General features: G+C 43.9%; 1 protein-coding gene across 1 annotated transcript; it reads left to right on the top strand.

Annotated features, from left to right (window-relative positions):
- The first annotated feature begins 2,625 nt into the window (after window positions 1–2,625).
- On the top strand, window positions 2,626–10,168 carry VGLL2 (vestigial like family member 2). The gene is made up of 4 exons (XM_078054391.1): window positions 2,626–2,845; window positions 5,085–5,394; window positions 7,409–7,930; window positions 9,225–10,168. The coding sequence occupies exons 1-4, from the start codon at window positions 2,765–2,767 to the stop codon at window positions 9,263–9,265; spliced, it is 954 nt and encodes a 317-aa protein (XP_077910517.1). The 5' UTR covers window positions 2,626–2,764; the 3' UTR covers window positions 9,266–10,168.
- The last annotated feature ends 17,171 nt before the right edge of the window (window positions 10,169–27,339 follow it).

Below are 27,339 nucleotides of genomic sequence, written 5' to 3'. Positions count from 1 at the left end.
AAAACTGGTTCAAGTAGAGGAGATTGAGCAATGTGAAAAGAAAGCAGCCTTAGGCAACTGGCATCACCTTCTCTTCATTGTCTTTGTTCGAAACGTGGGATGTCACCGCTCCTGTAATCCTTTTCAAACATAACTACCATTTTGCTGGGCCTCGCTGGTTGCGGAGAGATTGTCGTTATTTTCTCCTGAATTTGTGGGAAAAAATCAAAGTTCCTTTGGTCCCATGGTCAAAGTGAAGTAAAAATATCAAAGTGAGTGGGTACAGGGGATAGGAGGTGGCCACTGCGAGGTGAGCAAGGACGCGAATCGAGCTGTCCAGCCCTCGCTAGGCGCGCGATCCGGCGCTCACGCCCCAGCGCTTTACCCACGCAGTACTGCGGGCCTCCAGCCACGCGGCGGAGCCTGGGTAGCGCGGGGAGGAGCGCGCTGCGGCGAAGGACGCTCGGTCCCGGAGATGCCCTCGCTGGAGGAAGCCAAAGTAGAACCTCTGTGTCCACACATAGACAGCAGGACCTGCGCACAAGGGGAGAGTGTGACCCTCCGTGGTCGCACCTACTGGCCGCGATCTGTCCTGGGCACCTCGGCTCCCGCTCAGACCTGACTCCGGGAGCGCGGGCCGGCGGAGCCAGAACCTGGCACGGGGCAGGGCGGAGCGGCCCTCGGCAGCGAGCGCGCGCCTAGGCGGCGAGAAAGACTGGGACCTATACGCCCTCCTCCCGCCTCCAGGAGGGCACTTTGCGGCTCTTCGGATGAAGGTTCGCTCTTTAGCCTCCAGAGAAAACCAAGGCGATTGCCCTTCTCCGAAGCACCCTGGGCGGGAGGGTTGGGGTGGGGGCGGGAAGGATATTCTGCTCTACCTGTGCGCCTAGATCGCCAAAGGATCTAGGAGCCTGCAGAGTTCAGCCACAAGGCAGTCTGGCCCCTGAAAAGGCATGCGTAAAACTGGACTGAGTGGAGTCTTTTTTTTTTTTTTTAATTTTCTTTAAAGTCGACATCGTACTTAAAGAAACTCTTCGATCGCTCGGGACAGTTCACCATTTATAAACCGAACTGGAGACTTGGAGCCACTTCGCATTTATTATTCGGGCAAAACCAAAACCTCACCCCGGAAACAATTTGGCTTAAATATTCACGTTTTGAAGACAAATATATCTTTAAGGGTGCATTTGTTCGCAGTTTTACAGCCTGGGAATCGATGTCAGACTTTTTGCTGTTTTTAAACTGGGTAATAACTGGAGTTCCGTAATGCACGCTGCCTCTTCCTTGGTTCTGGGCTCTCAATGTTCCCAAGCTCTGCCCCCACCGCCCTCTCAAGTCAGGCCCACCACTATTCCTGTAACGCCCTTCCCACCACCTGACCCAGCCGTACCGACAGTGTTGTCTCGATTCATCCCTAAACTTGCGGGACGGAGGACTCCACTGTGACACCCTCCTCCCCAGGGGGCTGTGTTGGGAGTGGGGAGTGCTTGGGGAAGAATGAAGAGAGTGGCAGGAAGCCCATCCGAGCCAGGAAAGCTCTCAGGGCAGGAAAGAGAACAGCGATGCACGTTTCACAATTGAAATGCATCCTTTCAACTCTCTAAAATAAAGCAAAAGTCCTGTCTGACTTCCTGCATTCCCTAGCATGACTCCTCTTGCAGTCAACAAGTCCTCGTCCCAAGAAGTTACCGCAACACTAAAGGACTCAGGCCGAGGAGACCCGGGGCTGCCGGGGGCTGGGTAGGGCCTCCTGGACTCCTCGAAAGCAACTCGCACCGGGAGGAGCCAGAGGCGGGGCGCGAAGAGCGCCCACGGAGCGGGTTTGGGTGGGGGACTTCAGAGAGAAAGTGTCGGGATCGAACTCTATAAAGAGGCAGAAGGGACCGACCCCAGAGAGCGGAACTGAAGTGTGGGAGCTGGCGGCGGGCGGGCTGGGTCAGAGGAGGTGCATCAGGGCAGTCTTTACCGGCTTCAGCTACTGCCATTTCCCCCCCAGAGGGAGCTCCTCCGCGCCCGGCAGGAGTCCCTCGACTCCCTCGACTTCCTGTCTGAGGTGCCGCGGATCCCCTAGGGGATTCCTGGGGAGCGCGCTATCCCTGCCGGCACTCACCAGAAGCCGAGAGCAGATAATCTGCCCCACCTGGCCACCCCCGGACTCGCACACTCTCAACTCTCCAGTTTGAGGCCGGGGCTCTCCCACGGGACTTTTGCCACCACGCATCAAACTTCTTTCTCTCCCCAAGTGTGAGAACCCCCACTTTCCCCCTCCTGCACTCCTCCCTCCCTCTCTCCCTTTTCTGTCTCTCTCTTGGTTTGCTTCTCTGTCCAGCTTTAGCCTGGAAATCCTACTCCTCTTGGTGCGAAGCCTCAGGGCCCAGGCTCGGAGGCGCGCGGTTCGCCGCACCCTTGGCTAGCAGCTAGCGGCGGGGGAGCCCGGGGAAACACGCCGGTAGCCCCTCGGGGCCAGTCCCTGGCTCCCCATTGGCCCCCCGGTCCCCGCCCCCTCCGCGGCCCGGAGTGGCGTCAGCACGCCAGTCCGGCGTGGGGTTTAAATGCCCACTAGCGGGAGCCCGGGCGCTTCTCTCCCGGAGCGCGGTCCGGGCTCAAATTGCCGGGGTGGGAGGGGAGCCTGCGAGCGGGATCCCGAACCGCTGAGCGCGCTGCCCACCGCTCCGCCGCCGATGACTCGGGAGCTCAGGTCCAAGCGCCGCCCATGCAGAATCACTGCGCTCCACCGACCCAGAGTTGATGAAAAAATACTTAGCCGTCTCCGCTGCGGGGAGCCATGAGCTGTCTGGATGTTATGTACCAAGTCTATGGTCCTCCCCAGCCTTACTTTGCAGCCGCCTACACCCCCTACCACCAGGTACGTGTCTCCTCCGGGCCGGGACCTTGGAGACGGGTGGCGCGCCCCCGCTTCCGGAAGCACCGCCTGTATCCCGAGGTCCGGGGCACCTCCGCACCGGTCCGGGGCGTCCTGCCAGCGGCGGGAGCCCGGAGGATGCGGGGATTGCCGGCGCTGCCAAACGGTAGGTTGAGCTAACCCCTTTAGCTTGTCCACTTGCTCTCTCGGGAAGGCAGCTAAGCCCGCTAATGCGTGCCCCGTCCTTCCGGGGAACCATCATATGAGGATCGCACGAGCGATCTGTCGGACTCCAGATTCTTCGGTGCGGGTGAGGGGAGACGCGAGCAAAGCTCACGCAGGGAAAACCAAACTTTGGTCTCAAAGGTGAGAGTGACAAGAGAACAAAAGCAAAGACCTGTCTCTGTCTTTCTGCCTAAAACACAAAGACCTGCGTTCTCATCTCTGCAAGCTTATCTGAGGAGTGACTTTTTCCCGTTTCAGTTCTCAAGGGATCAGGCCAATTAATTCCGGAACCAGAGAATTCGTTACAAAGAGAACTGCGTGAACGCGTGGGTTTTATAATCTTTGCAAAATTCTGGGGATTATTATTGGGGTGCAACTGACCTGGCGCATGCGAGCTTCAGAGATAATATTTCGCCTTTCTAGAGCCTGAGTGGCTGCATCGGGCTATCCTGCCGTCCACAAACCCACCTGTAAGAAGACCACTTAACCCCGTTCCGGCAAACTCTTGAAGTTTCGTTTAATTATTCCAATTTCTCTCTTCTCCGGGCGGAGTCTGGTCGACCAGTTTTTCTTTCCACGTCCTTAGCTGAGATTGTAGAAACTGAAGACTGTAGTCCAGTCAAAGAATAAGATCACACACCCAGGGGGCTGTAGGAGTCAGGAGCAGGTTCCAAAGTGAGGGCCTGGACTCCTGTTCAAGAGAGACTGAAATACTTCCGGACCGCCGGTCCAAGTTCTTGCCAATTTTGATTGCAAATTCAGAATGTCCATTCGAAAATTTCCTGATGAATTAATGATGGAAGGAGTAGGTTTTGCTTTTTGCTTTTCTCCTTCTACCTCCCCCCCCCCCTTTAAAATTTTCCATCTAAGAGTTTGTTTAGTCTCACAAAGTTAATTTGGGGAATCACCAGAGTCCCTCATTATAAGCCAAGCGGGAATGTGGCAGAAGTGGTCATTCTACTACGTAACTACAGTCTTTTGGCTTCAGGGTCTGAGATGACTCCTTCCCAGGTTGGCACTATTGCAAAGAAGAGAGAGGGGTTGGTTTTCTGTTTGGTCCTTTCTCCTCCCTGATCCTGGACCAATCCAGCCTATTCCATTAAGTGCTCTGTTCATTTTTGTATGATCAGCCTGCGTGAAGGCCATCTCTGCCTGCATAAATGCGTTAACACTGCATTCAGTCTATTGCTCATTTCTAAGAAAATATTTCAGCAGCTACACTTGGTTTTTAAAATCACTACCAGACAGCCACAATTTACCCATCCTCATGGCCAAGAGCTTCTTCTTCGTTCCTTGTTATTACGTGTTTCCTCAACGTGCACAGAGATGGTGAGGGTCAAAATGCTCACAGCCAGCCGTCTGGTTTTTCCTTACTCAAAAGAAGATCTCTTTAAAAACTGAGATAGACTTTTAAGTGGACAGTTTATGGGCGACCAAACAAATATCAGCTTGCATTTATTCACATGATCCATGTCGGAATGTTATTCCACATTTTTACCCCACATGATTCTTTCCTAAATGGAACTATATCCTACCTCTGTGGCAGTTTTTCCTCTACGTTCCTGGCTGCATGGAGTGGGTTTTGACATTTTCACGCTCTATCAGGATGATGCTTGAATCTTGCATCTTGTGCATCTGCCCTGGATTCTTAGGCAGGGGACAGTCAGGCTCTAACTGGACTTGGGTGCCCTTCATCCTTGGAGCCTGATTATAAAAATATATCTGCCCCGAACCTGGCTCTGTGGCCCAACTCAGCTCATAGCCTGGCATCTTCTGGGACTTTTCGCCTGACAGCTTCAGAGAGCTTCCCTGAGGTCTGGCAGGAATTCTGGGGAGCCAGAGACACCAGGCAGGGCAATCTGCCTCTCAAGGAGCTCACGCATGTTACTGAGCACAGGGCTTAGGCCTGGATGCCAGTTTTCTCCTGGATACCTTAGGGATCTGACGGAGTGAGGTGGGAACCCAGTTTGCCATCTCTTTTGAAACTGACCTCTCTGTTCTTTCTCTCTTGGAGCAGAAACTAGCCTATTACTCCAAGATGCAGGAAGCGCAAGAGTGCAACGCCAGCCCCAGCAACAGCACGGGCAGCGGCAGCTCCTTTTCCAGCCAAACTCCAGCCAGTATCAAAGAGGAAGAAGGCAGCCCGGAGAAAGAGCGCCCACCAGAGGCAGAGTACATCAACTCCCGCTGCGTCCTCTTCACCTATTTCCAGGGGGACATCAGCTCTGTGGTGGATGAGCACTTCAGTAGGGCCCTGAGCCAGCCTAGCAGCTATTCCCCAAGCTGTACAAGCAGCAAAGCACCCAGGAGCTCCGGGTCCTGGCGGGGTGAGTAAAGGGCTCGCTTCTAAGGAAAGGTAGAGAGCCCTCTCGGCCTGGGGCCCACCTACTGGGCTCAAGAAAAGGTGTCAGAGAGGAGGTGAGGAGGGGCTTGTGGGGAGTGTAAGTAAAAGGAAGGAAGGAAAAAAAAAATCTCTCCTTGAAGAGGCAGAGCAGAGCAGGGCAGTGACTTCGAAAAAACACTAGCCTTGGAATTGGGAGACCTGGATTTTCCTGCTGGCCCTACCACTTCCTAGCAATATGACCTTGGGCAAGTCTCTTAACCTCTTTGGGGTCACTCTATTTACCGGTCTCTAAAATTAGAATAATACTTGCCCTCTTAACTGTCGCTGGAGATGGCTGTACGACAAATATGAAAATGTATGTAAAAGTGCTGTGGGAGCGTGAGGTTTCAAACACTATCCCAAGCCACGTGGAAGATCTTCACCTACAACAACCTCCAGCGCTCTTAGCAGTTCCTGAAAATTTGCCCAGAGGAAAAAGTCCTAGACTCCACCGGAAGCAAAACCTGCTGATGAATGTCTCTTAAAACGTATGTATGCTTTTTGCCAGGCTTCAATTACTTAGGAAATCTTGAAGCAGAAAATGTCTTTCAGTAAGCAAGTACCAAAGAAATAAAAATTTAGGTACAGCCAAAACATCTCTAGGGCTTTCCCCCAAAACACCCCCTCTTTATTGTTCTACCCTTCTCACAAAGCACTGCTTTATCTAGCCTGGGACAATGATTTATTGGCCAGTCTCCCTTCTATTCTGAAATCTCAATCTCTTTTTATTCCCAGGCAAGGGTGGGGATAACTATTTGGTAAGCTTTCTCACTAAATTTAATTTTTGATGTGTTCTACCAAGATGAGAAATGAGGACTTTCTTGTAAAAGAAAAACGAATATAACATTTGGGGAGGGGTATGACAACTCTCACCCTCCCTTTTTCTCTTAAGAGTGTCTGACAGTTTGTGCAATCTTTGCCTAGATAAGATCTCAAATCATTAGTTTGGAATACAGAACTTTTTTTTTTATTCTCTCTTAGAATGCATTCTCAACACATTTTTAATTCTCTAGTATGTGGGGCAGATGCCTTCCCTAGAGGAGGTGCTCGATCAAGTCCCCCGGAATTAAATATCTTTCCTTCCCTCCGTTCCCACCAAGGACAACAAATTTGATCTAAATGCTGTTGTTCTCTTAAAATGCTTCCCGGCACTAGGGGTCAACAGCGATACTGGCCATAAGAATTACTATTATTCCTGGCATCCACACTTTAAGGAACAAATATTATTAATTAAAACTTAAAAGATCTGTCCCTTTGCGCCCCTCTGCAAATAATACAACTGCCCTTTTAGTATGTCCAGTTTACTCTTTTGCTTGAGTTCTTGGAAAAAAATATTTGAAAGTAGGTTTCTAGAAAGGAGGCTAATAATAGCAAGACTTTGAAATATGTCGATGGACTTCCAGTCTATCGGAGCCTTGGAGGGGTACATTTTCTGGAGCTGGGGAGGCTGAAACGCGAGAGGGGCTAGTGAAATCGCTAGGCTGCTGACCAAGAGTGGGAAGAGGTATCTTTAGCTTGGGGCGAGGCTGCGGGCTGGGACCGGGAGGCCGAGTCTACCCTAAGGCCGCCGAGGCAGCGCGGCCTCGAGTCGGAGGAAGCTCCCTGCGCCCCAAAACTGGAACGGAAGGGAGTGTCTCTCCTCTCTTCCTCTCCCAGTCTAGTCTGTCCTGGGGTTTCCGCACTGGAGACGCGTCTGCAAATTCCGAGGAAGCGGCCCTCCTTCCCGAAGGGTTTCCCCCATTTTGCGGTGCCTCAACCTCGAATTCGCAGGCTGCTGCCCCCTCAGAAAGGCGCCGCCCCCGAGGCCCGGCTGCAGGTCCGCTCCCCGCCGCGGCTTGCCCGCCCTTTGCCCGCCAGGCGCGTTCAGCTTTCCCGCCCCGCGGGGTTGGCGCTTCCATCTCCCCCGCGGTGACGCGCTCCTCTCTTCCTTTCCTCCCCTCCGCCTCGCCGGCCTGCAGACGGCTCCTTCCCGATGAGCCAGCGCAGCTTCCCCGCCTCCTTCTGGAACAGCGCGTACCAGGCACCGGTGCCCGCGCCGCTGGGCAGCCCGCTGGCCGCCGCGCACTCGGAGCTGCCCTTCGCCGCCGCCGACCCCTACTCGCCGGCCGCGCTGCACAGCCACCTGCACCAGGGCGCGGCCGAGCCCTGGCACCACGCGCACCCGCACCACGCGCACCCGCACCACCCCTACGCGCTGGGCAGCGCCCTCGGCGCCCAGGCCGCCCCCTACCCGCGGCCCGCCGCCGTGCACGAGGTCTACGCGCCGCACTTCGACCCGCGCTACGGGCCGCTGCTGATGCCCGCAGCCTCCGGGCGCCCGGCCCGCCTCGCGCCCGCCCCGGCGCCCGCGCCCGGCAGCCCGCCCTGCGAGCTCTCCGCCAAGGGCGAGCCGACCGGCGCCGCGTGGGCCGCGCCCGGGGGACCCTTCGCCAGCCCCGCGGGGGACGTGGCCCAGGGTCTGGGACTCAGCGTGGACTCAGGTAAGCGGGAGAGGGAGCTTGGCCTCCCCGGGCCCCTCCTGCCCTGTGTCCGACCCTGGACTGAGCCCCGGCTCCCCCTTAGTTCTCCTTGGAGACCCCAGTGACGTTGTGACCCAGAGGTCTGCATGGCAGGGTTGTGCTTCAGCAGACAGATGACCCAGTGTCATCGGTGTGGGCAGAATGAGAAAGGACACTGCCCTAACCTGGCTGGTAGATATAAAAGGGGATTTTTTTCAAATATAAATAAATAAACAAATAAGTAAATAATTTGTTGAAAAGTTTCTAGCTCTGCGCTGTTCAATTCTGTAACCGCTAGCCACGTGTACTTGTTGAGCACTTGAAATGTGGCTAGGACGAATTGGGACGTGCTGTACGCGCGTAATAAGCACTGGATTTCAAAACTGTGTACAAAGAAAAAATGTAAAATTCATCTCACTAATATTTTTATGTTGATTGCATGTTGGAATACTTTCGACACATTGCATATTGAACATATTGGGTTAAATAAAATATATTACTAAGATTAATTCTCATCTGGTTCTTTTTACTTTTTTCCAATGTGGCTGCTAGAATATTTAGGATTATGCCGGTGGCTCCCACTGTGTTTTTATTGGACAGCGCTGATCTAGAGCACCTAGAGCTAAGAGTGTAGTTCAAAATCTTCTACAGCTTGGGCGGAGGATATTGTCTCTTAGTGACAATTATAAGGAAAGAAAAATGTGCTTCTGATATCAACCTAATTGCCAAATTAAATAGGTCTCTTAAAATGTAAAACTTAAAGAGAATGTGATTTCCATGACTATATTAAGTTTCTGGCTCAACGAGTTGAATTTGAAAGGTACATTCTTCTGCTTCCTTTATTTTTAGGGCATAACCAAAAAATGGTTATATTATAAATGCAATCATTGGCTTGTGGTCTTGCCCACCCGCCCTTCCTTCAGGTGAAGATTTGACATTTCTGTTTGCTTCACTTTTACTTTCATTCATGCCCTTTAAACGAATTCTGTGACATTCACAATAAAACAGTGGTGTTTGTCTTTCTCTTTCCTTAAATACCTGTGCCTTCCCACCCCCAACCCCTTCTCTCTCCCTCTGTTTCTCTTCTCCCTCTCTCCCTCTCTCTTTCTTTTGTTTTCTCTCTGTTTTCAGGTTTACAGCCTCAGGACAAAAGCAAGGATGTGTACTGGTTTTAGACAGCCAGCCTTGTTCCCTATAGGTCTCTGCATAGAGCAATTGCTGACTCTCAGAGCTGAAATCGAGTGGGTTTGTAATGGCTTCTGATCTTGGTTTGCAGCTCGTCGTTATTCCCTCTGTGGTGCATCCCTCCTGAGCTGATCAGATGACCCCGGGTTTCCCCTTCCCTTTCCCTTCCGACCAGCCACGGAGGCTCAGCATCTGGGCCTCTCACTTCATGGATGACGACGTGGGGGAAGGCAGAGACTTGAAACATCTCCACGTGTTGGGAAAACCAAAACATACATCTACAGAAATTTTGTTTAACAATAATTCCTTCTGCGGAAAGAGCAGATCCAAAGACTCTGAATCATGTTTAATGACTCTTGGGCAAATCACTGGAAATACCAGCAGTGAGCTCACTTAGATATGATGTCCTAAGTTTTCTTGGAAAGAGGAGGGGAAAAAAAGACATTTTGGTGTGAATATTTTTTATGCTGATGTGAATTATATCATTAAGTAGTGTGACCAAAGCACTACTGATGTCAGTATCCTCACATTTAAACTGTATTTGTATTTGCATTGAAGACTGTGGTAGAGAAGTAAAAGAGGCCAATTCGCAATGCCTTCTTCCTCACCTCATGGCCTCCAGCTCCCTTCGTGCCCACTCCCTCTCTGCAACACCCACTCCAGACACAAAGACGCACTCTTTTCCTTTGGACTGTGAACGTGGAAGCCTCAGCCTAAATGTGAGTGGCAAGTGGCTTATCTGGAGCCACCTGCCCAAGTCTTACTGAAATGCAGCTGTTGTAGGACAACTGTTGAAAACTCCAGAAATACATCGACCAAGGTGGCGCTTCCCAGTGTTTGGCACAACAATTGCAATTGCACTGGATCTATTTTGTATGTGTGTGTGTGTGTGTGTGTGTGTAGATATATATCATATTTTTTACGAGGAACATTTTACGATGAAAGAAGAAGCCCTTCTCTGCCTTCTCTCCCACAAATTCCGTCTCTCCTTCCATCCTCCTCTGGATGAAAAAAAAAAAAGGCAAGAAACCCCAACTGTCTCCATGAAGAAGAACCAGGAATCGCCACAAGGGGAAGAAATGTCCACAGAGTCTCTAATACCTCGAATATTCCTCTCAGTCTCTGTGGTTGCGATTTGGTCACTTTCGTTTTGGCACAGGGGAAGGGGTCCGTGTGTGGGCAAAGCTGAAGGTGATGAGGAAGAAGAAATGAACAGTAAAGATGTCTCTTTACTACAGGGTCGCTGTGTTATTTCATAAAAAGAAAATAAATGTCTTAGTCTTTCTCGAGTAGAATAAAATAATTTATAGTAGTACAATCTGATGTCAGTAACTAATATTAACTTTATGTATATAGTGCTGTTCGTTTTTCCAAAGCGTTTGCCATTCTGTAAAACCCATTAACCCTTTTCCGCTTGACATCAACCCCAGGAGTGAGAAGTTGGGTATCCCACCTCTGTTTCACAAATGAGAAAACTGTGGCCTGCAGAAGCCCAGGCTTACCTGACAGCATTCACTGGGTTGAAAGTAGACTTGGTACGGAAAGCACCACCTGGATACCATTCAGTGAGGCATACATTTATTATTCTCCAGAAGAGAATTATTGTTACTTCTTTGATTCTAGACTCTTAAGACAGTAGTCAGTTAAAAAGTGTTTTTGAAATATTGGTTATATTACAGTTTAGGAAGCTAGGCTAAGAAAACAAACCTACCACTAGCCCCCTCACCCCCGAAAAAAAAAAAGAAAGGAAGAAAGAAAGAGGAGAGAGAGAGAGAGGTTAATTATTAAGAAATGAGTGGTCTTTTCTCTTAATTTTCTCTTGATGCTAAAATTGTGTTCGTTCACTAAAGTGCCCGAAAGAAATATTTTGTGTTATGTTCAAATTGCCCTTCTAGATTGTTAAAGCATAAAAATATTAGCTCAAATCTTGACCTTCATTATAACATGAGGAACAAATACAATTTATCTTGGATAATAGTCTCAAGAGCTGGGGGCAGTAAGGGACCTTACTCAGAGTAGGCTTAGCAGACGTACGCATCCCCTCGTTCTGTCATCTTGGCAGCTGTGAAGTAGATTATGATCATTTCAAGAACCTATTACTGGTTTTGCTTCTGTGGAAGGTACTTGATGATTATGCCACATCAGATGTGACAGCACTCACAACAACTGATGTTAATTGTTGATCAGGCGCTGGTCGGAGGGCTTCATATGCAGGTTAACTCATTTAAGTCTGACAGCAAGTCTATGTGTATGTATGATGGTGATCCCCTTCTTACCCATGAGATAATCAAGGCTCACAGAGGAGAAATAATTTGCCCAGTCACCCAGCCAGTAAGTGGCAGAGCCAGGATCCCAACCCAGGCAGCCTGGGTGCAGAGACCACACTGTCACCCACCGCACAGGCAGCTTGTCCTCTTCTGATTTGTCTTGGGCGGCTCGACTCTGGGTTTACTTTCTCCTCCATGGCAGATGAAGAAGGAAGGGGAAAGAGGCAGGGCACCAAAGACTGACATACCACAGACCTTACGGAATCCCTGGTCTCAAAGGAACTATCATAGGACATTTTCACACCTCTTCATCAAATGATACTATCTATAGACCATTCAGTCAGATGCAGATTTCCATTCTTCTCCAGGAAGGAATTATTATTGCTTCTCTTATTAATTCATTTCAGTATTTAGCAGACTTCCCTGCCCTGAAGCTCTTCACACCCAACCCGACCGAGTCGTGTAAAGAGTTAGCCTGAGGTTTGGACATTGAGGCAATAACTAAAATTAACTCTGGACTTCTCTGTGGATTTTTTTAATCCATGTTCCATTGGCACGGATCACTAGTATATACAAGCCTAACTAAAATGCATTAAGTCCCAGCTCGCTTTTGAGAGTTTGCCGCTGAGTATGCCGTTGAGGAAGAAAGCACGCGGTGTATTCTTTGCTGGACACTGTCTCCAAACAACCCCCACTGGAAGGGACTCTGCCCATGCTCCACTGCGTTAGCACCCACAGGATCTCTGCTCAGAACCCACAGGGAGCATTTGCCCAGCCACAAGGTTCTGATTACTGAAGCCTCTCCCCTGAGCTGCATCTGACCTGAATATCAGGTTGCTGGTGAGGAGACTCATTCACTGGAACTGGCCTTTGGAGCAGTCCTGACCAGACCATCCAGACTGCTGAGCCGGCCTCCAGTGACCTGGCACACAGGACACTCGGATGACAGCATTTCCCTCCGTGTTAGATGTTCCCCAAGTAGAAATGCAAGACGACCTAGAACTATAATGATCCTGTCTGTGTCATAAGAGCATCAGAGAGAACTTGGGTGAATTAAAAATCCTAACGGATGTGCTTTAGGCCCACCAAATTCATGCAAAATATTAATTCCCTTGTCTTGTTACTATTCATGAAATGGTGCAGATTAGAGAAGGCCCCGGTCATTGATTAAAGGACATTCAAGGGAATGAAGGATGACACGGGCAAAGGCCAACATGACGTTTTCACATGTGTTCTACCTGGTTGGGGGGCCTGAGAGAAAGACAAGCTTCTCCTCTACTCATCCCTGCTGGCACCGGTGGCCTCCCCGTGCAGTGTTCCCTGTGCGCTTGGCCTCGGCTGAGGGAGAGGTGATGAAAAGGGGAGAGACAGCTCTCCGCCACCAAGTAATCCTTCTGCCGATTGCCCTCTGGCTGAGAACTCAGTCACCCAACTTCAGGGAACTCTATCTGTTCTACTCCTTTAGTTTAAAAGGAGTTGCCATCCTGTCTCATTTCCCCCTTTGAAGTTCTATTTCAACGTGTCGCAAATTCTAGCAATGACTTAAGATTGATTTGGGCCTGGATGGGAAGGAGGACAGAGGTGGTGGAGGTTAGGACTTAGATCCCTTGACTGGAAGCTTCTCTTGCCACTCTTTCTGGGTAAGTACTGCTCTTTCTGTGCCCTTTTTATCAGAGGAAACAACTCTTAAGATCAATATAACCTCCAATTTGCTCAGAATCATAAACCCTGGGTTTGTGTGTGGTCACCCATACCCTTTCTATCAAAATAAACAGGATTTTTTTTTTTTTAACACTTAGTGATTGATCACTTTGGGGTTGGAGGAGATAAAAAAATAAGAGACAAACTGCTTTTCATATAATGCTATTTCTATAAATTGCATTTTAAATGTAATTCTTATGGTGTCAAAGCATGAAAGGAAAATTGAAAGATATTTGAAAAGACTTTAAAATTAAATGAAACCAAAAAAATAAGATTCCTTTATAAAACTGCTTTAACACTCTGTTGACAAGATGCCTGTAAATAATTTACCTTTTGGTCATACTTATTAAAGTCCATACTCTATATATTCCATTTTCCTTGCAAGATTTTTAGGATGTATTATTATTCATTATCTATTACATAATCCTAAGATCTGGAATAAAGGAATAAATGTCCTGAAGGCAGTATCATTATTAGATTTTCTGTTTGTACATAACTGAAGTTTTGACATTTACACAAGCAATGGGGTTAAGCAAACGTAAATTTCACATTTCCTCAACACCAGCTTTCCCTTATCTCTCATGAATAAATGAAACTCTAATAATATAAATATGGTACCCTCACAATATAGAATCTATCTACAGATCTCTCTCTCTCTCTTTCTCTGATGCAGGCCTAAAGGGAAATCAGAGACACCGTGCCCTCAGACAGGCACAGACACAAATGATTATTCTCACTTGACAGACCAACTGTACTGCTCTTTCCTTGTATTTCACTCCGGCCCCAGAGGGCTGGATCAGGAAAGAGACACTTGATAGCTGCTGGTTCCGTGGTTGAAATATTTGTGAAGTTAACGCATAATCTGAAAGCAGAAGCTAATAAATTATAGGGTGCTAATTGGAGCTGGAATGGAGCTGTCAATCATGTTATCCTAAACACAGGGAGACCCTCATACCCTAAAAAGGCAAAGCAGCCTTCAGGAACAGCTCCCAGTTGTTTCCAGCCTTGACTCGTACTCCAGCAGAAACATCGAGCCCAGGCAGAGTGGCCTCCGGGGGAGTCGGCAGAGGTGGTTCTGCTAATCCAAGCTCACTTTAAGAAGAGAGACAGATTCTCTTTTAGGGGGAAAGAGCAGAATATTTTTACTAAAGAATTACTCTTTCGAGAAACATATTGTTTACAGAAATACATGTATCGAATTTACTGGAATAATTATTACTTTGGTAAAACGTTACCCTTTATTTGGAATTTTTCACTTTACAAAACAGGTTTAACTCAACGAGAGAAAAAGCTAAAGGTCTCCACCGTACTGTCATGTCTACCTCGAGTTACAGTATCTCTCAGAGTTTTCCAACGCACACTTACGGAACTAAGCTCCTCTAGAACAAAAATAAGATGTCCAAATTTCCATTCCCTTACTGGAATTCATTTATTTCCCCCTAAAAAAGGAACAGCAGCATATTTCTTATTCCTGTGCTTTGTTCTCTTTTTTTTTTTTTTTAAGATTTTTTATTTATTTGACAGAGAGAGCACAAGCAGAGGGAGAAAGAGGGAGAAGCAGGCTCCCTGCTGAGCAAGGAGCACGATGTGGGACTCGATCCCAAGACCTTAGGATCATGACCCGGGCCGAAGGTAGCTCTTAACTGACTGAGCCACCCAGGTGTCCCCTGTGTTTTGTTCTTAAAAACTCCCAGTAATCTCTGATTCTATTTATCTCCCACTGTGTCAAATGGCTGACGTGATTTTGTTCAAACTATCCTCTTCTGTTCCATTTCTTATCAACACTGTAATTATTACATATGCAATATGTAATTATTACATATGAGAAAATTTAGGTTAAGGGTAAACCCAACTTTTGGAAAACAAAACTAAAGAATTAAAATTTTTTGATTCCTAATCAATATTTGCATGACTCTCATGATCAAGTTACTAGGCAGAAATTTTTACCAGCATTTATTTATGGAGTACATGCTTTGATCTCTATGTGTATTTACAACTAGTAAAATACTCTTATAATTTGGAAACTTCTTTAGCATACTTCAAATAAAAATAGTTCTCACTCAGGAAAAGCAAATTACGTATCTTAAAATTCTACACACACAATGGCTCAAAACAACAATTATAACTGATGGGAATGCCGTAAGTTTGTTTCTTTTCCGGCTAATTCTCATTGCTACAGCCTTGCCCTTATTTTTGGCAACTCTATAATCGGCCCTGTGCCAATAACAGCACCATCAAGAAATGGGAGGAAAACAAAAATATATATTTTGTTGTCATTGCTGTTTATTTTCACTAGGTACAATCTTATTTCTTTTTTCTTCATCTACCACATTTTACCCAATGTGTAACTCATCCCAGAAAATAATTGGATATTTTTTCATCTAGTATCATATGACTTTTTTTAATATTGTACCTGCTTTTTTAATGGAAGTTTCTGGTATCTTCGGAAGCACTGCTGAAAAGTTCTGTATTATTAGTGTTATCCCACCTTGCTTGGTGGAGTGTGAAATCCTGTTTTTACTTCAGACAATTTCTCCTCCATACCCAGAAACTGACAGAAAGGCACTGACAAACTTTTGGTAAGAAACACAGAGAACATAGCTTATGATATTTGTTCTTCCTTGTTCAAAGATTCCTAAAAACAATTTTTTTTTTTTTTTTGCTTGCACTTTTTTAAAGGAGTAAGAAAAGAGGCTAGGGAAATGTCAGATTTATACCCTGAGGGAAAACAACAATGAAAGTGTATTTATCGGAATTGGTGAGAAGGAAAATTATTCACAATTTTAGACTTAACAGTTCCAAACTATGTAGTTAATTAAAAAAAATTGATAATACTGACACCTTCATCTTGCATTGATGTTTGAGATGTCTGGTTATTTGATGTTTAAGGAATGGTGTTATTATAAATAAGACTGAAAAATTTAAAAATCCACTGCTGGGATTTTACTGCCGTCTCCCTTTTTTTGCTTGAGATATAAAATGTTTGAAACTGAAAAAGAAACATAAACAATGCTTCCCAGTCACGTATCAGGCTGCAGGTTAATATGGGCTTTAGGTCTTGCGAGAAAGAGAAGGTATAGATACCACTGAATCTCCCTATGTTACAGAACAGCAATAAGGGCGATATGTTAAGTGTTACAATAAAACAACAGTTTAATAATGTATAATTTTTCAGGTCCTAAAAGCCTATGACTATGTTTTTTACTGCTATTTTAGAACAGATATTTCACTTTTGTTACCTCCTTTATTAGAGGAATTCTTAATTTGAACTCAATTACACATCCTTTATTCTTTTTCTCCTTAATATAAACAGAAAAGTTCTAAAAGTGACAGGATAGAAAATGCTTTGTATGTTGTCTTTTCATTTTCTGATCTAGTTCTTGTGCTTTCTTGTCCCGTATATCCACATCAATGCTCAGAATGAAGCTAGAGCTATCTAGTCTTGGTTTTCAGGAGGACATCAAACTCACCATCAGATGATTTCAGCTCAACAGCACACAATCTGGAAATTAACAGGGTGCCTAAACACAATTCTGGTTGGCTGTTCTTCCAGCTTAGAGCAGTCTGCAATGATTTTCTCATATTCTGCAGAAGGTTCTTTGTAAATTCTTACCTCCCACTGTATTAGAAAACCTTCACTCTAACTACCCTGTTATCCAAATGCTTTCTATTCTCCAAAGTCTAGCTTAAGTTCTGCCTCTTCCACGAAGCGTTGTCTCCACACAAGACCCAGTGCACATTCTCGCCTTTATCGGGACTCTTACCACCTAAGGTCTGTGTCACTTACTTGGCATTGATGTTATAACCTCTTGGGACAAAAGTTCAGCATTTAAAAAAAAAAAAGTTCAGCATTTAAGAGGTTGCAATCACCCTAAAGATCACCCCATTCACCCTTGATTTATAATACTCTTTACCCCCTTAACCGGATACTAAATACATTGAGCAAGTACCACCAATTATTGTGAAGAACACACACAAAATATTGCATTAGTTTTTTATATTTTGTTATGTGCAAACCAATTTAAAAATATAAGTTGAGCTGAGGCTTGGGGTAAAAGTTAAAAAAAGGAAAACTGTCTGGAAGCCTGCTTCAGTAAAGAAAATCCTCTTATTAGAAGGAGTGGGGAGAGGTTCTCCACTTTTAATAGGAGCCAGTGAGCGTCAAATATCATTTTCCTGCACTTGTATCCCACTCCTTGTGCTCAAGACATCACTTCAACAATTGGCCTCTCTTCTTCCTGCATCATCAGTTTGCCTGCTCTACTGGGTCATTCCCATTAATATAAAACAGGCTGCAATATTCTTGCCTTTAAAAACAAACTCCTTTGACCCCTCTCCTTCCAGTTGCTTCTCTGTTCCCTCTAAATGACGAAATGCCTTACATGAGTCATCTTCTTACCCTCTCCATTTACGTATTCATTTTCCTTTTATCCTCTCTAATTTAGCTTCCACTACACACACACTTGTCAAGGCCATCGGTTAGCTCCATCTGTCTAAACCTGAAGATCAGTTCTCAGTATTCCTTGTATCTGTCTCATCAATAGGGGGATACCTCTGTTAAGATCCTCTGATAAGCAGATGTCAAGACACATACCGTGGACTGGCGGCCTTACCAATACGTTCTAGGAAAGAAACTACATCTGGCATAGCAACTGTTACTGGGGCTCTATTTAGTCTAACTCGTGGTATGCAAGTCATTCTCCAGGATCCATGCAGTTTCTGTAGGAGCTCCGGTGAATTAAATGGAGATATGATAGAAGCCGTGAACCCTGCACCCTTCAGATCTTTAATGATGGCGCTAACCATTGTCATCCCCTGGGTTTCAACTTTACGGTTGGCTTTGTTTTGACGTGGCTAGGGGAGGGAAAGGAGGAGGGCAGCAGTTTCAGGGGTTTCAACTTGGCCAGATACCTGTGAAGGAGAGAGAGAGAAGGGGCGACTGGATGGGAAGAGCTTCAGATTACAGTATCATTCTGGGAAAGTCACAGCTAGACCGAAAGGGAGCCCCCAAGTCAAAATGGTCTGTTAGTAGCCAATAACATCCACATCGTGTAGGAATGGCCCATTTCTAGTGCTTCTCTGCATTCAGTCATTGGAAGGAAATGGCCCAAGGGGAGCACGACCTGGCATAAATGTCACAGTAGATCTGAAAATACAGCCACTGGAGGTGTCGATTAGCCATGCTCCCCACAGCAGTTCTCTCGAAAGATGATCTAAATAACACATCTCCGTGTCCACCACAGGGGACCATATAATTTATGGTCTGAACAAGATCACTTTTAAGTGCGGAAGGGGCACTGGTAGTAATTAATCCAGGACAAAGGCATAAGCTGGGACGATCCTGGGTGAATGGGTGCATATGGCTACCTTGCCTGTCAATCATATTTGACACAGTTCATAATTCCATCCTTCTTCAAACATGTTGTTCCCTTGGTTTCCAGGATTCCACTCTCTTGATCTTCATACTACTTTTCTGAGCCCTCCTTCTCAGTCTTTGCTAGTCTTTCCTTAGCTCCCTATTATCTAAACATGGAGTGACTTTGGCCTCATGCTTAGATGTTCTCTCTTATTTATAGGCAGCCCTGGGTGAGCTGAACCCATCTCATGGCTAATCTCAGCCTTCTGTACAAATGGAATTCTCTTCAGCCTGAATCCCTCTCCTTCATCCCTCTCCAGCTGCACACTCAAGCGTCTCCCCATAGACATCTAACAGCCATCTCAAAACTAACACATCCCAAACTGAACCTCTCATTGCCACCCTGCCTCTCAACATGAATCATCTCTCCTGTCTTCTGCATCTGAGCAAGTGATAACTTCCATTCTTCCTACTGCTCAGGTTAAAATCTTAATCTTTCTTCTCTCATATCCCATACTTAATTTGTCAGCAAAACCTCTCCCAAAAAACCCTCCAAATCAACCACTTTCATCACTGCCACCACTGTTTCACCACCTTCACTGCCAAGCCACCATCATCTCTTGCCTGGTTGATCATAATAACTTCTAGTTGATTTTCCTGCTTCTACCTCTCAGCCCCACCCTACTCTCAGGCTCCTCTCCACACATCTGGAATGATCCTTTCAAAACCTAAGTCACATCATATCTCTTGTTTGTTCAAAACTCTTTGGTGTTTTCCCATCACACACAGGGAATAGGCCAAAGTCCTCCTAATGGCCTACAACGGCCCATATGATGTAACCACCACTACCACGCTCCCCTCCTTCAGTTTACTCCTGACCTTGGTGCTGTTCCTTTCCAAGGCCAGTCATGCTTCCATCTCAGAGGGCTTTTGAACTTGCTTTTCCTTCTACTACATATACATATGACTACTTTTTTTTTCAATTTGTTTCAGGTCTTCACTAAGTATCTCTTTATCAGTGTGGCCTTCCCTGGCTATTGTACATAAAATAACAACTGCTCTCATTCTCTCTCTCTCTAGCTATCCCTCAACCCCTGATTCATAGTTCTATTAGCACTCAGCATCCTCTGACACATCATATGTATTGAGCCACCTATATATATTGAGTAGATATTTTTTTAAGCTCTTATTTACAGGAGAAATGTTCTAGACTTTGGGACTATGCTCAAAGATGGACCAAATACATAATTCTCTGCATAACAACAAAAAATGTTTGAACTTTTCAAAGATGAATGTGGAGAAGTTAGAATGAAGTCTATTGCAGTTATGGAGGTTTGGCTCAGAATATCTATTCTGATTTTCTTCTACCATGACTTCCCTCTCCTGTAGAGAGCAGAGGGCTAAGACAAATGTTTCCCCAATTCATGTTCAGCTGGTGATCCAAGTTTGATTCAGGTTCTGTATCAGACACAATCACATGAGACTTGAAATTTGAACTGAGATAAATGGGATGCTGGGCATGTATTTTATCAATGGTTATTATAGCAAATGTGGTGTAGTTCTGCAGCCAAACTCTGTCTCTGAGGCTTGTTGATTTGACAGAAATGGCTTCTTGCTACTAGAAAAGGTGGCATCATGTGGGATCCCGGAGCTTCCTAATTTTGCACGTGAGGTTTCCTGATTGGGGCATAGTGGTGCTGTTCCAGGACCAATAACAGTAGCTAATTGACTGGCTCTGACTGAGGCAGCCCTATATTTATATATATAATAAGGGAAGCCTCCTGATTTGACAAACGGCTTCCTGATCATGGCAGGAGAAGCAGCTCCTTTGACAGCCTGGTTCTGCAGTACAGACTTGAAAGTAGATTCTGGAATTTCATCTTACAGATTTACATTCGACCATTTCAATAATTCTGCAAAGCCATCCGACATGCTGTAATAAATCCGTTTATTCAAATTGTCTAGAGTGGAATCTGTTCTCTGCATCAGAATATTGACAAATATGAAACCCCAAAGAGACAATACTGAGTACATAAAAGGATATTTTTTAAAGGATATTTTTAAAGTAAATCAAGTAATTGATTGAATAATAATAATTGACCCTAATAGTAGGTTTCCCACTGTGACTTCTCTCTTTTTCACTCCCAGTTATTTTCTCCTTCTTCACTCTACTCCTCTCTGTTGCCTTGCCATTTAGAGGAAGACTATACAGTCAGCTATAATATCTGCAAGGAAATGTTCTTTTGAAAGGCAATGTTATATTTTTAATTTGCATTTTTGACTCTCTTCAATATGGTTCAAGATCTCAATTCAAATCAAATTTATTTCCCATTTTATCATCAAGTGTACATTCTCTTAGATTTTTCTTTTACTTAAAAAAATCCTTACTGCTAAACTTGCTTCCTTTTGGTCCTCATTCCCTTTTTCTTTTTGAAAAACTACATTTAAAAAAATTTTTTTTTTCAATTTCTTTAAACCTCTCCCATAAAAAAGAATAGTTCACTATCTCTCTTGCTCCCCCAACCCCACCTCTTGCACACAGCAAACACCAATCTGTTCTCCATATCTATGAACCTCTCTCTCTCTCTCTGTTATTCTTTTTTTAAGAGTTCACATATAAGAGAGGCCATACAATATTTGTCTTCTTCTGTCTGACTTATTTCACTTAGCATAATGCCCTTGAGGTCAATCCATGTTGTCATAAATGGCAAAATTTCATTCTTTTTATGGCTGAATAATAGCCCATTGTATATACACACCACAAATTTTTTATCCATTCATCCATTAATGAACATTTAGGTTCTTTCTATATCTTGGCTACTGTAAATAATGCTGCTTTGAACAAGGGGGTGCATACATCTTTTCTAATTAGTGTTTTTGTTTTCTTCTGATAAATACCCACAAGAGAAATTGCTGGATCATATGGTATTTCTATTTTTAATTTTTTGAGGAACCTCCATGCCTTTTTGCATAGGGGTTGTAATAATTCACATTCCCATCAACAGTGCACAAGGTTGCCCTTTTTTCCACATCTTTGCCAACACTTGTTAGTTCTTGTCTTTTGATAATGGCCATTCTAACCAGTGTGAAATGATACCTCATTGTGGTTTTGAGTTTCATTACCCTGATGAGTAATGATTCCCCATCTTTTCATGTACCTATTGGCCACCTGTATATGTCTTCTTTGGAAAAATGTCTATTCACATCTTCTGCCGATTTTTAAAAAGTTTTTATTTTAATTCCAGTTAGTTAACATACAGTGTTACATTAGTTTCAAGTGTACAATATAGTAATTCAACAATTCCATACATCACCAGGTTCTCATCACAACAAATGCACTCCTTAATCCCCATCACCTATTTCACCCATCCCCCTACACCCTCCTCCCTTCCGGTAACCATCAGTTAGTTTGTTCTCTATAATTATGAGTCTGTTTCTTGGTTTTTCTCTCTCTCTTTTTTTCCCCTTTGCTCACTTGTTTTGTTTCTTAAATTCCATGTGTGAGTGAAATCATATGGTATTTGTCTTTCTCTGACTTATTTTGCTTAGCATTATACCCTCTAGCTCCAACCATGTCGTTGCAAATTCTTCTGCCCTATTTTTAAAGATTTATTTATTTATTTAAGAGAGAGAGAGAGAGAGAGAGAGAATGAGCAGGGGGAGGGAGAGAGAATCCCCAAGCAGACTCCCGGCTGAGCAGAGCCTGAGGCAGGGCTTGATCTCACAACCCTGAGATCATGACCTGAGCTGAAATCAAGAGCTGGATGCTTAACTGACTGAGCCACCTAAGCGTCCCTCTTCTGCCCTTTTTAAAATCAGATTGTTTTTAGTTATTGAGTTGTATGAGTTCTTTGTATATTTTAGATATTAGCCCCTTACCAAATAAATGATTTGCAATTATTTTCTCCCATTCAGTAGGTTGTCTTTTCATTTTGTTGATGGTTTCTTTTGTTGTGCAGAAGTTTTATAGTTTCATGTAGTTCCATTTGTTTATTTTTGCTTTTGTTGCTTTTGCTTGTGTCATATTAAAAAAAAAATCATCAACAAGACTTACGTCAAGGAGCTTACTGCCTATGTTTTCTTCTAAGAGTTTTATGGTTTCAGGTCTTATATTCAAGTCTCTACTCCATCTTGAGCTCATTTTTGTGTATGGTGTAAGATAGTTGTCCAGTTCCATTCTTTTATGTGTGGCTGTCCAATTTCCCAACACCAATTATTGCAGGGACTGTCCTTTCTCCATTGTATGTTCTTGGCTTCTTAGTCATCCGTTAATCAACCATATATGTGTGGCTGTCTGTTCTGTTGATCTAAATGTCTGTTTTTATGCCAACACCATACTGTTTTAATTACTGTAGCTTTGTAGTATAGTTTGAAATCAAGACGCGTGATGCCTCCAGCTTTGTTCTTTTTCAAGATTCTTTTGGTTATTTGGGGTTTTGTGGTTTCATGAAAATTTTAGAATTGTTTGTTCCATTTCTGTGAAAAATACCATTAAAATTTTGATAGGGATTGCATTGAATCTATATATTGCTTTGGGTAGTATGGATATTTTAACAATATTAATTCTTCCAATCCATAAGTACAGAATATCTTTCCATTTGTTTATGTCTTCTTCAATTTGTTTCATTAATGCCTTGTAGCTTTAAATATATAGATCTTTCACCTCCTTGGCTGAATTTACACCTAGTTATCTCACTCTTCTTGATGCAATTATAAATGGGATTTACTTAATTTCTCTTTCTAATAGTTTGCTATTAATGTAAAAAAAACACAACAGATTTTTGTGTATTGATTTTGTATCCTGCAACATTGCTGAATTTATTAGTTCTAATATTATTTTGATGGAGTGGTTAGTGTTTTCTATATATAATTTCATGTCATCTGCAAACAGTGACAGTTTTACTCATTCCTTTCCAGGTTAGGTGTCTTTTATTTCTTTTTCTTGCCTAATTGCTCTGGCTAAGACATCCAATACTATGCTGAACAGAAGTGGTGAGAATGGACATCCTTGTCTTGTTCCTGATCTTAGAGGAAAAGCTTTTGGCTTTTCACCATTAAATATGATGTTAACTGTGGGCTGGTTATAAATGACCTTTATTATGTTGAGGTACATTCCCTCTATACTCACTTTGTTGTGAGTTTTTATCATTAATGGATGTCAAATTTTGTCAAATAATTTTCCTGCGTCTATTGAGATGCTTATGTGATTTTTATCCTCCATTTTGTTAAAGTTGTGTATCACATTGACTGATTTGTGATATTGAAACATCCTTGTATCTCTGGAATAAGTTCCATTTGATCATGGCGTAAGATACTTTTAGTGTATTATCATATATATTATTGCTTATTTATTATGTCTTTTCTCCCACCTGGAATGCTAGAATGTAACCTCCACTGAGGCAGAGACTTTGCTTTATTACTCCATTCCTAGTGCCTATAACAATGCTTGCTATATGGCAAGCGCTCAAAAAATATTTATTGAATGAGTGAATGAATGAATAGGTAGATCTACAAAGGAGCAGTAAACCACAGCATATCCATCCTAAGAGATTTTATGTAGCCATTAGAAACATTCTCAAAGGCCATTCTGAGGATAAAAGGTGGGTTTGAGACAGGGAAGAAACTGATAATGGCAAAATAAATTACTGCCTCCTCTACATATGTTCTCCATCATTTCAAGGGCTTCCAGAATTTCAGGCCTATCCTAAGTCTGGCCTGAACCTCAAAGCAGTCTCCTAACTTCTATAATCTATCTAGGTCTTAGGAGATGACTCAGGATCAAAAGAATCCTCTTGCACTCCCCTTGGCATTAGACCAATTTTCTGACATCCGTTCTAAGAGCTACAAGTGAAGACTTGTTGTGAAATGTGTTGTAAAAAGATGATGAGAAAATCAGCCAATTAATCCATTAAACATTATTTTGGCTGAGAGAAGATACAAAGGGTTAAAATATGTCACCTTGTCTTCAGAGAGCTTGCTATTTATTCAAGTGGGTAAGATACATAGAAATTGGATGGAGATATATGTGGTTCCTGCTAAATAAGATGTAAGGACAAGATGGGCAACAGTAATTTTGAGAAGGGAGAGGAGAGGCCGTTAAGGACAAGCCTTTCCAAACAGTGGGAATATGAGCTGATCCTAAAGGATGAGTGCGATTCAGACAAGCAGGGAATAGATAAGGAGTCCCACAAGGCCAGGCAAAAGCAGTATGGGTGAGCAACTGAACGTATCTGGGCCCAGGGACAGGCTCTTTTCTCAAGGGCATTTTAAGTAAAACATTTTCATCAGAATTATATCAACATATTGATTTTATCTAGGTAAATCTTTGTTTGGTTGGCAATGTTAAATCATAAACAATATTTCTTTTCTTTTTTGTACCTCTTAATCATTACCCTTCACCTATTTCACCTATCCCTCTCCCACCCTACCCCTCTGGCAACCACTAGTTTGTTCTCTATATTTATAGTCTGTTGTGTTGTTGTTGTTGTTTACAAACAATATTTTTCATTTGCAACTTACTTTTCCTTATGAATTATTTCTTTTCCTTGAACAATTTAAAATGAAATTTAGATGGATACACCTAAAGTGTATTTTGCTAAGTGAAATAAGTCAGACAGAGAAAGACGAATACCATATAATTTCACTTACATGTGGAATCTAAAAAAATAAAACAAATGAACGAACAAAACAAAACAGAAACAGACTCATAGGTACAAGAAACAAACTGTTAGTTACCAGAGGGGGAGGGTGAAGGTGAAATAGGTGAAGGAGATTAAGAGGTACAAATTGCTAGTTATAAAATAAATAAGTCATGGGATGTAATGTACCTAGGGAATATAAGCATAAGGAATATAGTCAATAATACTGTAATAACTTTGTATGGCAACAGATGGTAACTAGACCTATTGTGGGAATCATTTTGTAATGTATAAAAATATCAAATCACCATGATATATGCCTGAATCGAACAGGATATTTTATGCCGACTATGCTTCAATGAGAAAAAAAAATAAAGTAAAATGAAAGTTAGATTTATTGATTGGCTTTTGTATTATTGTGTTTTAGTCTTACCAATTTTAACTTTTGCCTTTGGGAGCCATTTTTTTTCCAAGTCAAATTTTGCAGATAAAAAGTTTATCACGAAGATTATATTCTTCCATCAATTTTTAGTGGATTTTTAAAATATTTTTTAAGAGTTTATTTATTGATTGATTAATTTAGAGAGTGAGAGAGCACAAGTAGGGGGAGCAGCAGAGGGAGAGGCAGAAGTAGGCTCCCCACTGAGCACAGAGCCCAGAGCGGGTTCCCAGGACCCTGGGATCATGACCTGAGCCAAAGGCAGATGCTTAACCAACTGAACCACCCAGGCGCCCCTTTAGTAAAAAATATTTTAACAAGTAGTATTTTTAGCCATTGCCAATTTTTCCCCCTTGATTATAAGGTCTAATGTTTCCAGAATTAACTTATATAGTTTTCAATATTACCAATCATTTGTATTTTATCACTTTATAATAAATTTTACCCATGAGATTTCAGCCACTATTTTATTTTGTATTAAATATTTCTATCAATATTATTCATTATGAATTATTAAAAAGACTACTAATTTACATTTATAGCCTCGCTAAAACATGATATTTTATTTATTTATTTGACAGAGAGACAGAGAGAGAGAGAGCACAAGCAGAGGGAGCGGCAGGCAGAGGGAGAGGGAGAAGCAGGCTCCCTGCTGAGCCGGGAGCCCAACGCGGGGCTCAATCCCAGGACCCTGGAATCATGACCTGAGCCGAAGGCAGCTGCTTAACCAACGGAGCCACCCAGGTGCCCCTGAAACATGATATTTTATGGGCTCTTCGCCTCAGAAATTCTGTAAGTTTCTCTATTGTCCAAATTGTAATGCAAATGTACTGAAAACCCAGTTCTTCTACATACTTTTCATTTCTTTGTCTATTCCAAAATAAAGGTCCATGCCACTGGCAGAGTGAAAGTCCTGGTTGCAAGCAACAGAAACTGACTCCAGCTGATTTAAAAGAAAAACATTTATTAAAAGGATACCAGGGTAACTCACAAAATCCCTGGGAGGGCTTGAGAGCCAGACTGGAGCCGGAGCACTGGCTAAAAGCAGACAGCAGAACCAGTCTAATCTGGCTACCCGGACTGCGAGAGGCACCAGGCTCCAGATCTGCTCTGCAGACTGTCTTGGCCCTGGACACTGGATGCCAGGAGTCAGACCAGCTACAGTCACCACTACCACCTGGGAAGACTCACTGTGGGCCCTGTTTCTTTGCTTCCTTACCTCTCAATTAGAAGCCTGTGGTAGGTGTGTCTGAGTGGTGGGGGTCACATGCCTGCCTTCTTGCTACAAGAGATCTTGGGGGAAGCAAATGGAATGTAGCTCCCACCCAGAAGATACAGGTAGAGGAATTCCCCAGCATGGCAAGGGGCGTCATATGCTGGGCTATTGAGAAGAATGATAAATGTCCATTAGAACATCGGAAGATTAGAGAGAAAATATCCCGCTTTGTTCCGTGGAATCACAGTTATAGCAGAGGCCACAGGTCCTGGACGTTTCCTTGGGGGCCGTCCCCCACAGAACTCACACACCGACTTGCCTGTGTCCCTCACCATGCAGCCAACCACCGGTGCAGCCTCTCAGGCAGTAAGCAAGTTAAAAAAAGAACCAAATTATCCCCGGTGCAAATGGATATGTGATCCTCTTCCAGGAGTAGTTTTTAGCAAATTTTATAATCAAAGTATTTTCTGTATCTAGCAAACATCCTGTATACTGCAACTGATAACACACAGAATGCTTTCATTAGCGTTGCCCTTGGAGGAATTGAGGCACTCAGATTTAAATGGGTGACTGCAAAAACATGATTGGC

This window comes from Halichoerus grypus, chromosome 9 (assembly GCF_964656455.1).
Source record: "Halichoerus grypus chromosome 9, mHalGry1.hap1.1, whole genome shotgun sequence".
In the NCBI taxonomy this organism is placed as follows: domain Eukaryota; kingdom Metazoa; phylum Chordata; class Mammalia; order Carnivora; family Phocidae; genus Halichoerus; species Halichoerus grypus.
This window is presented reverse-complemented; position numbering and strand designations above follow the sequence as displayed.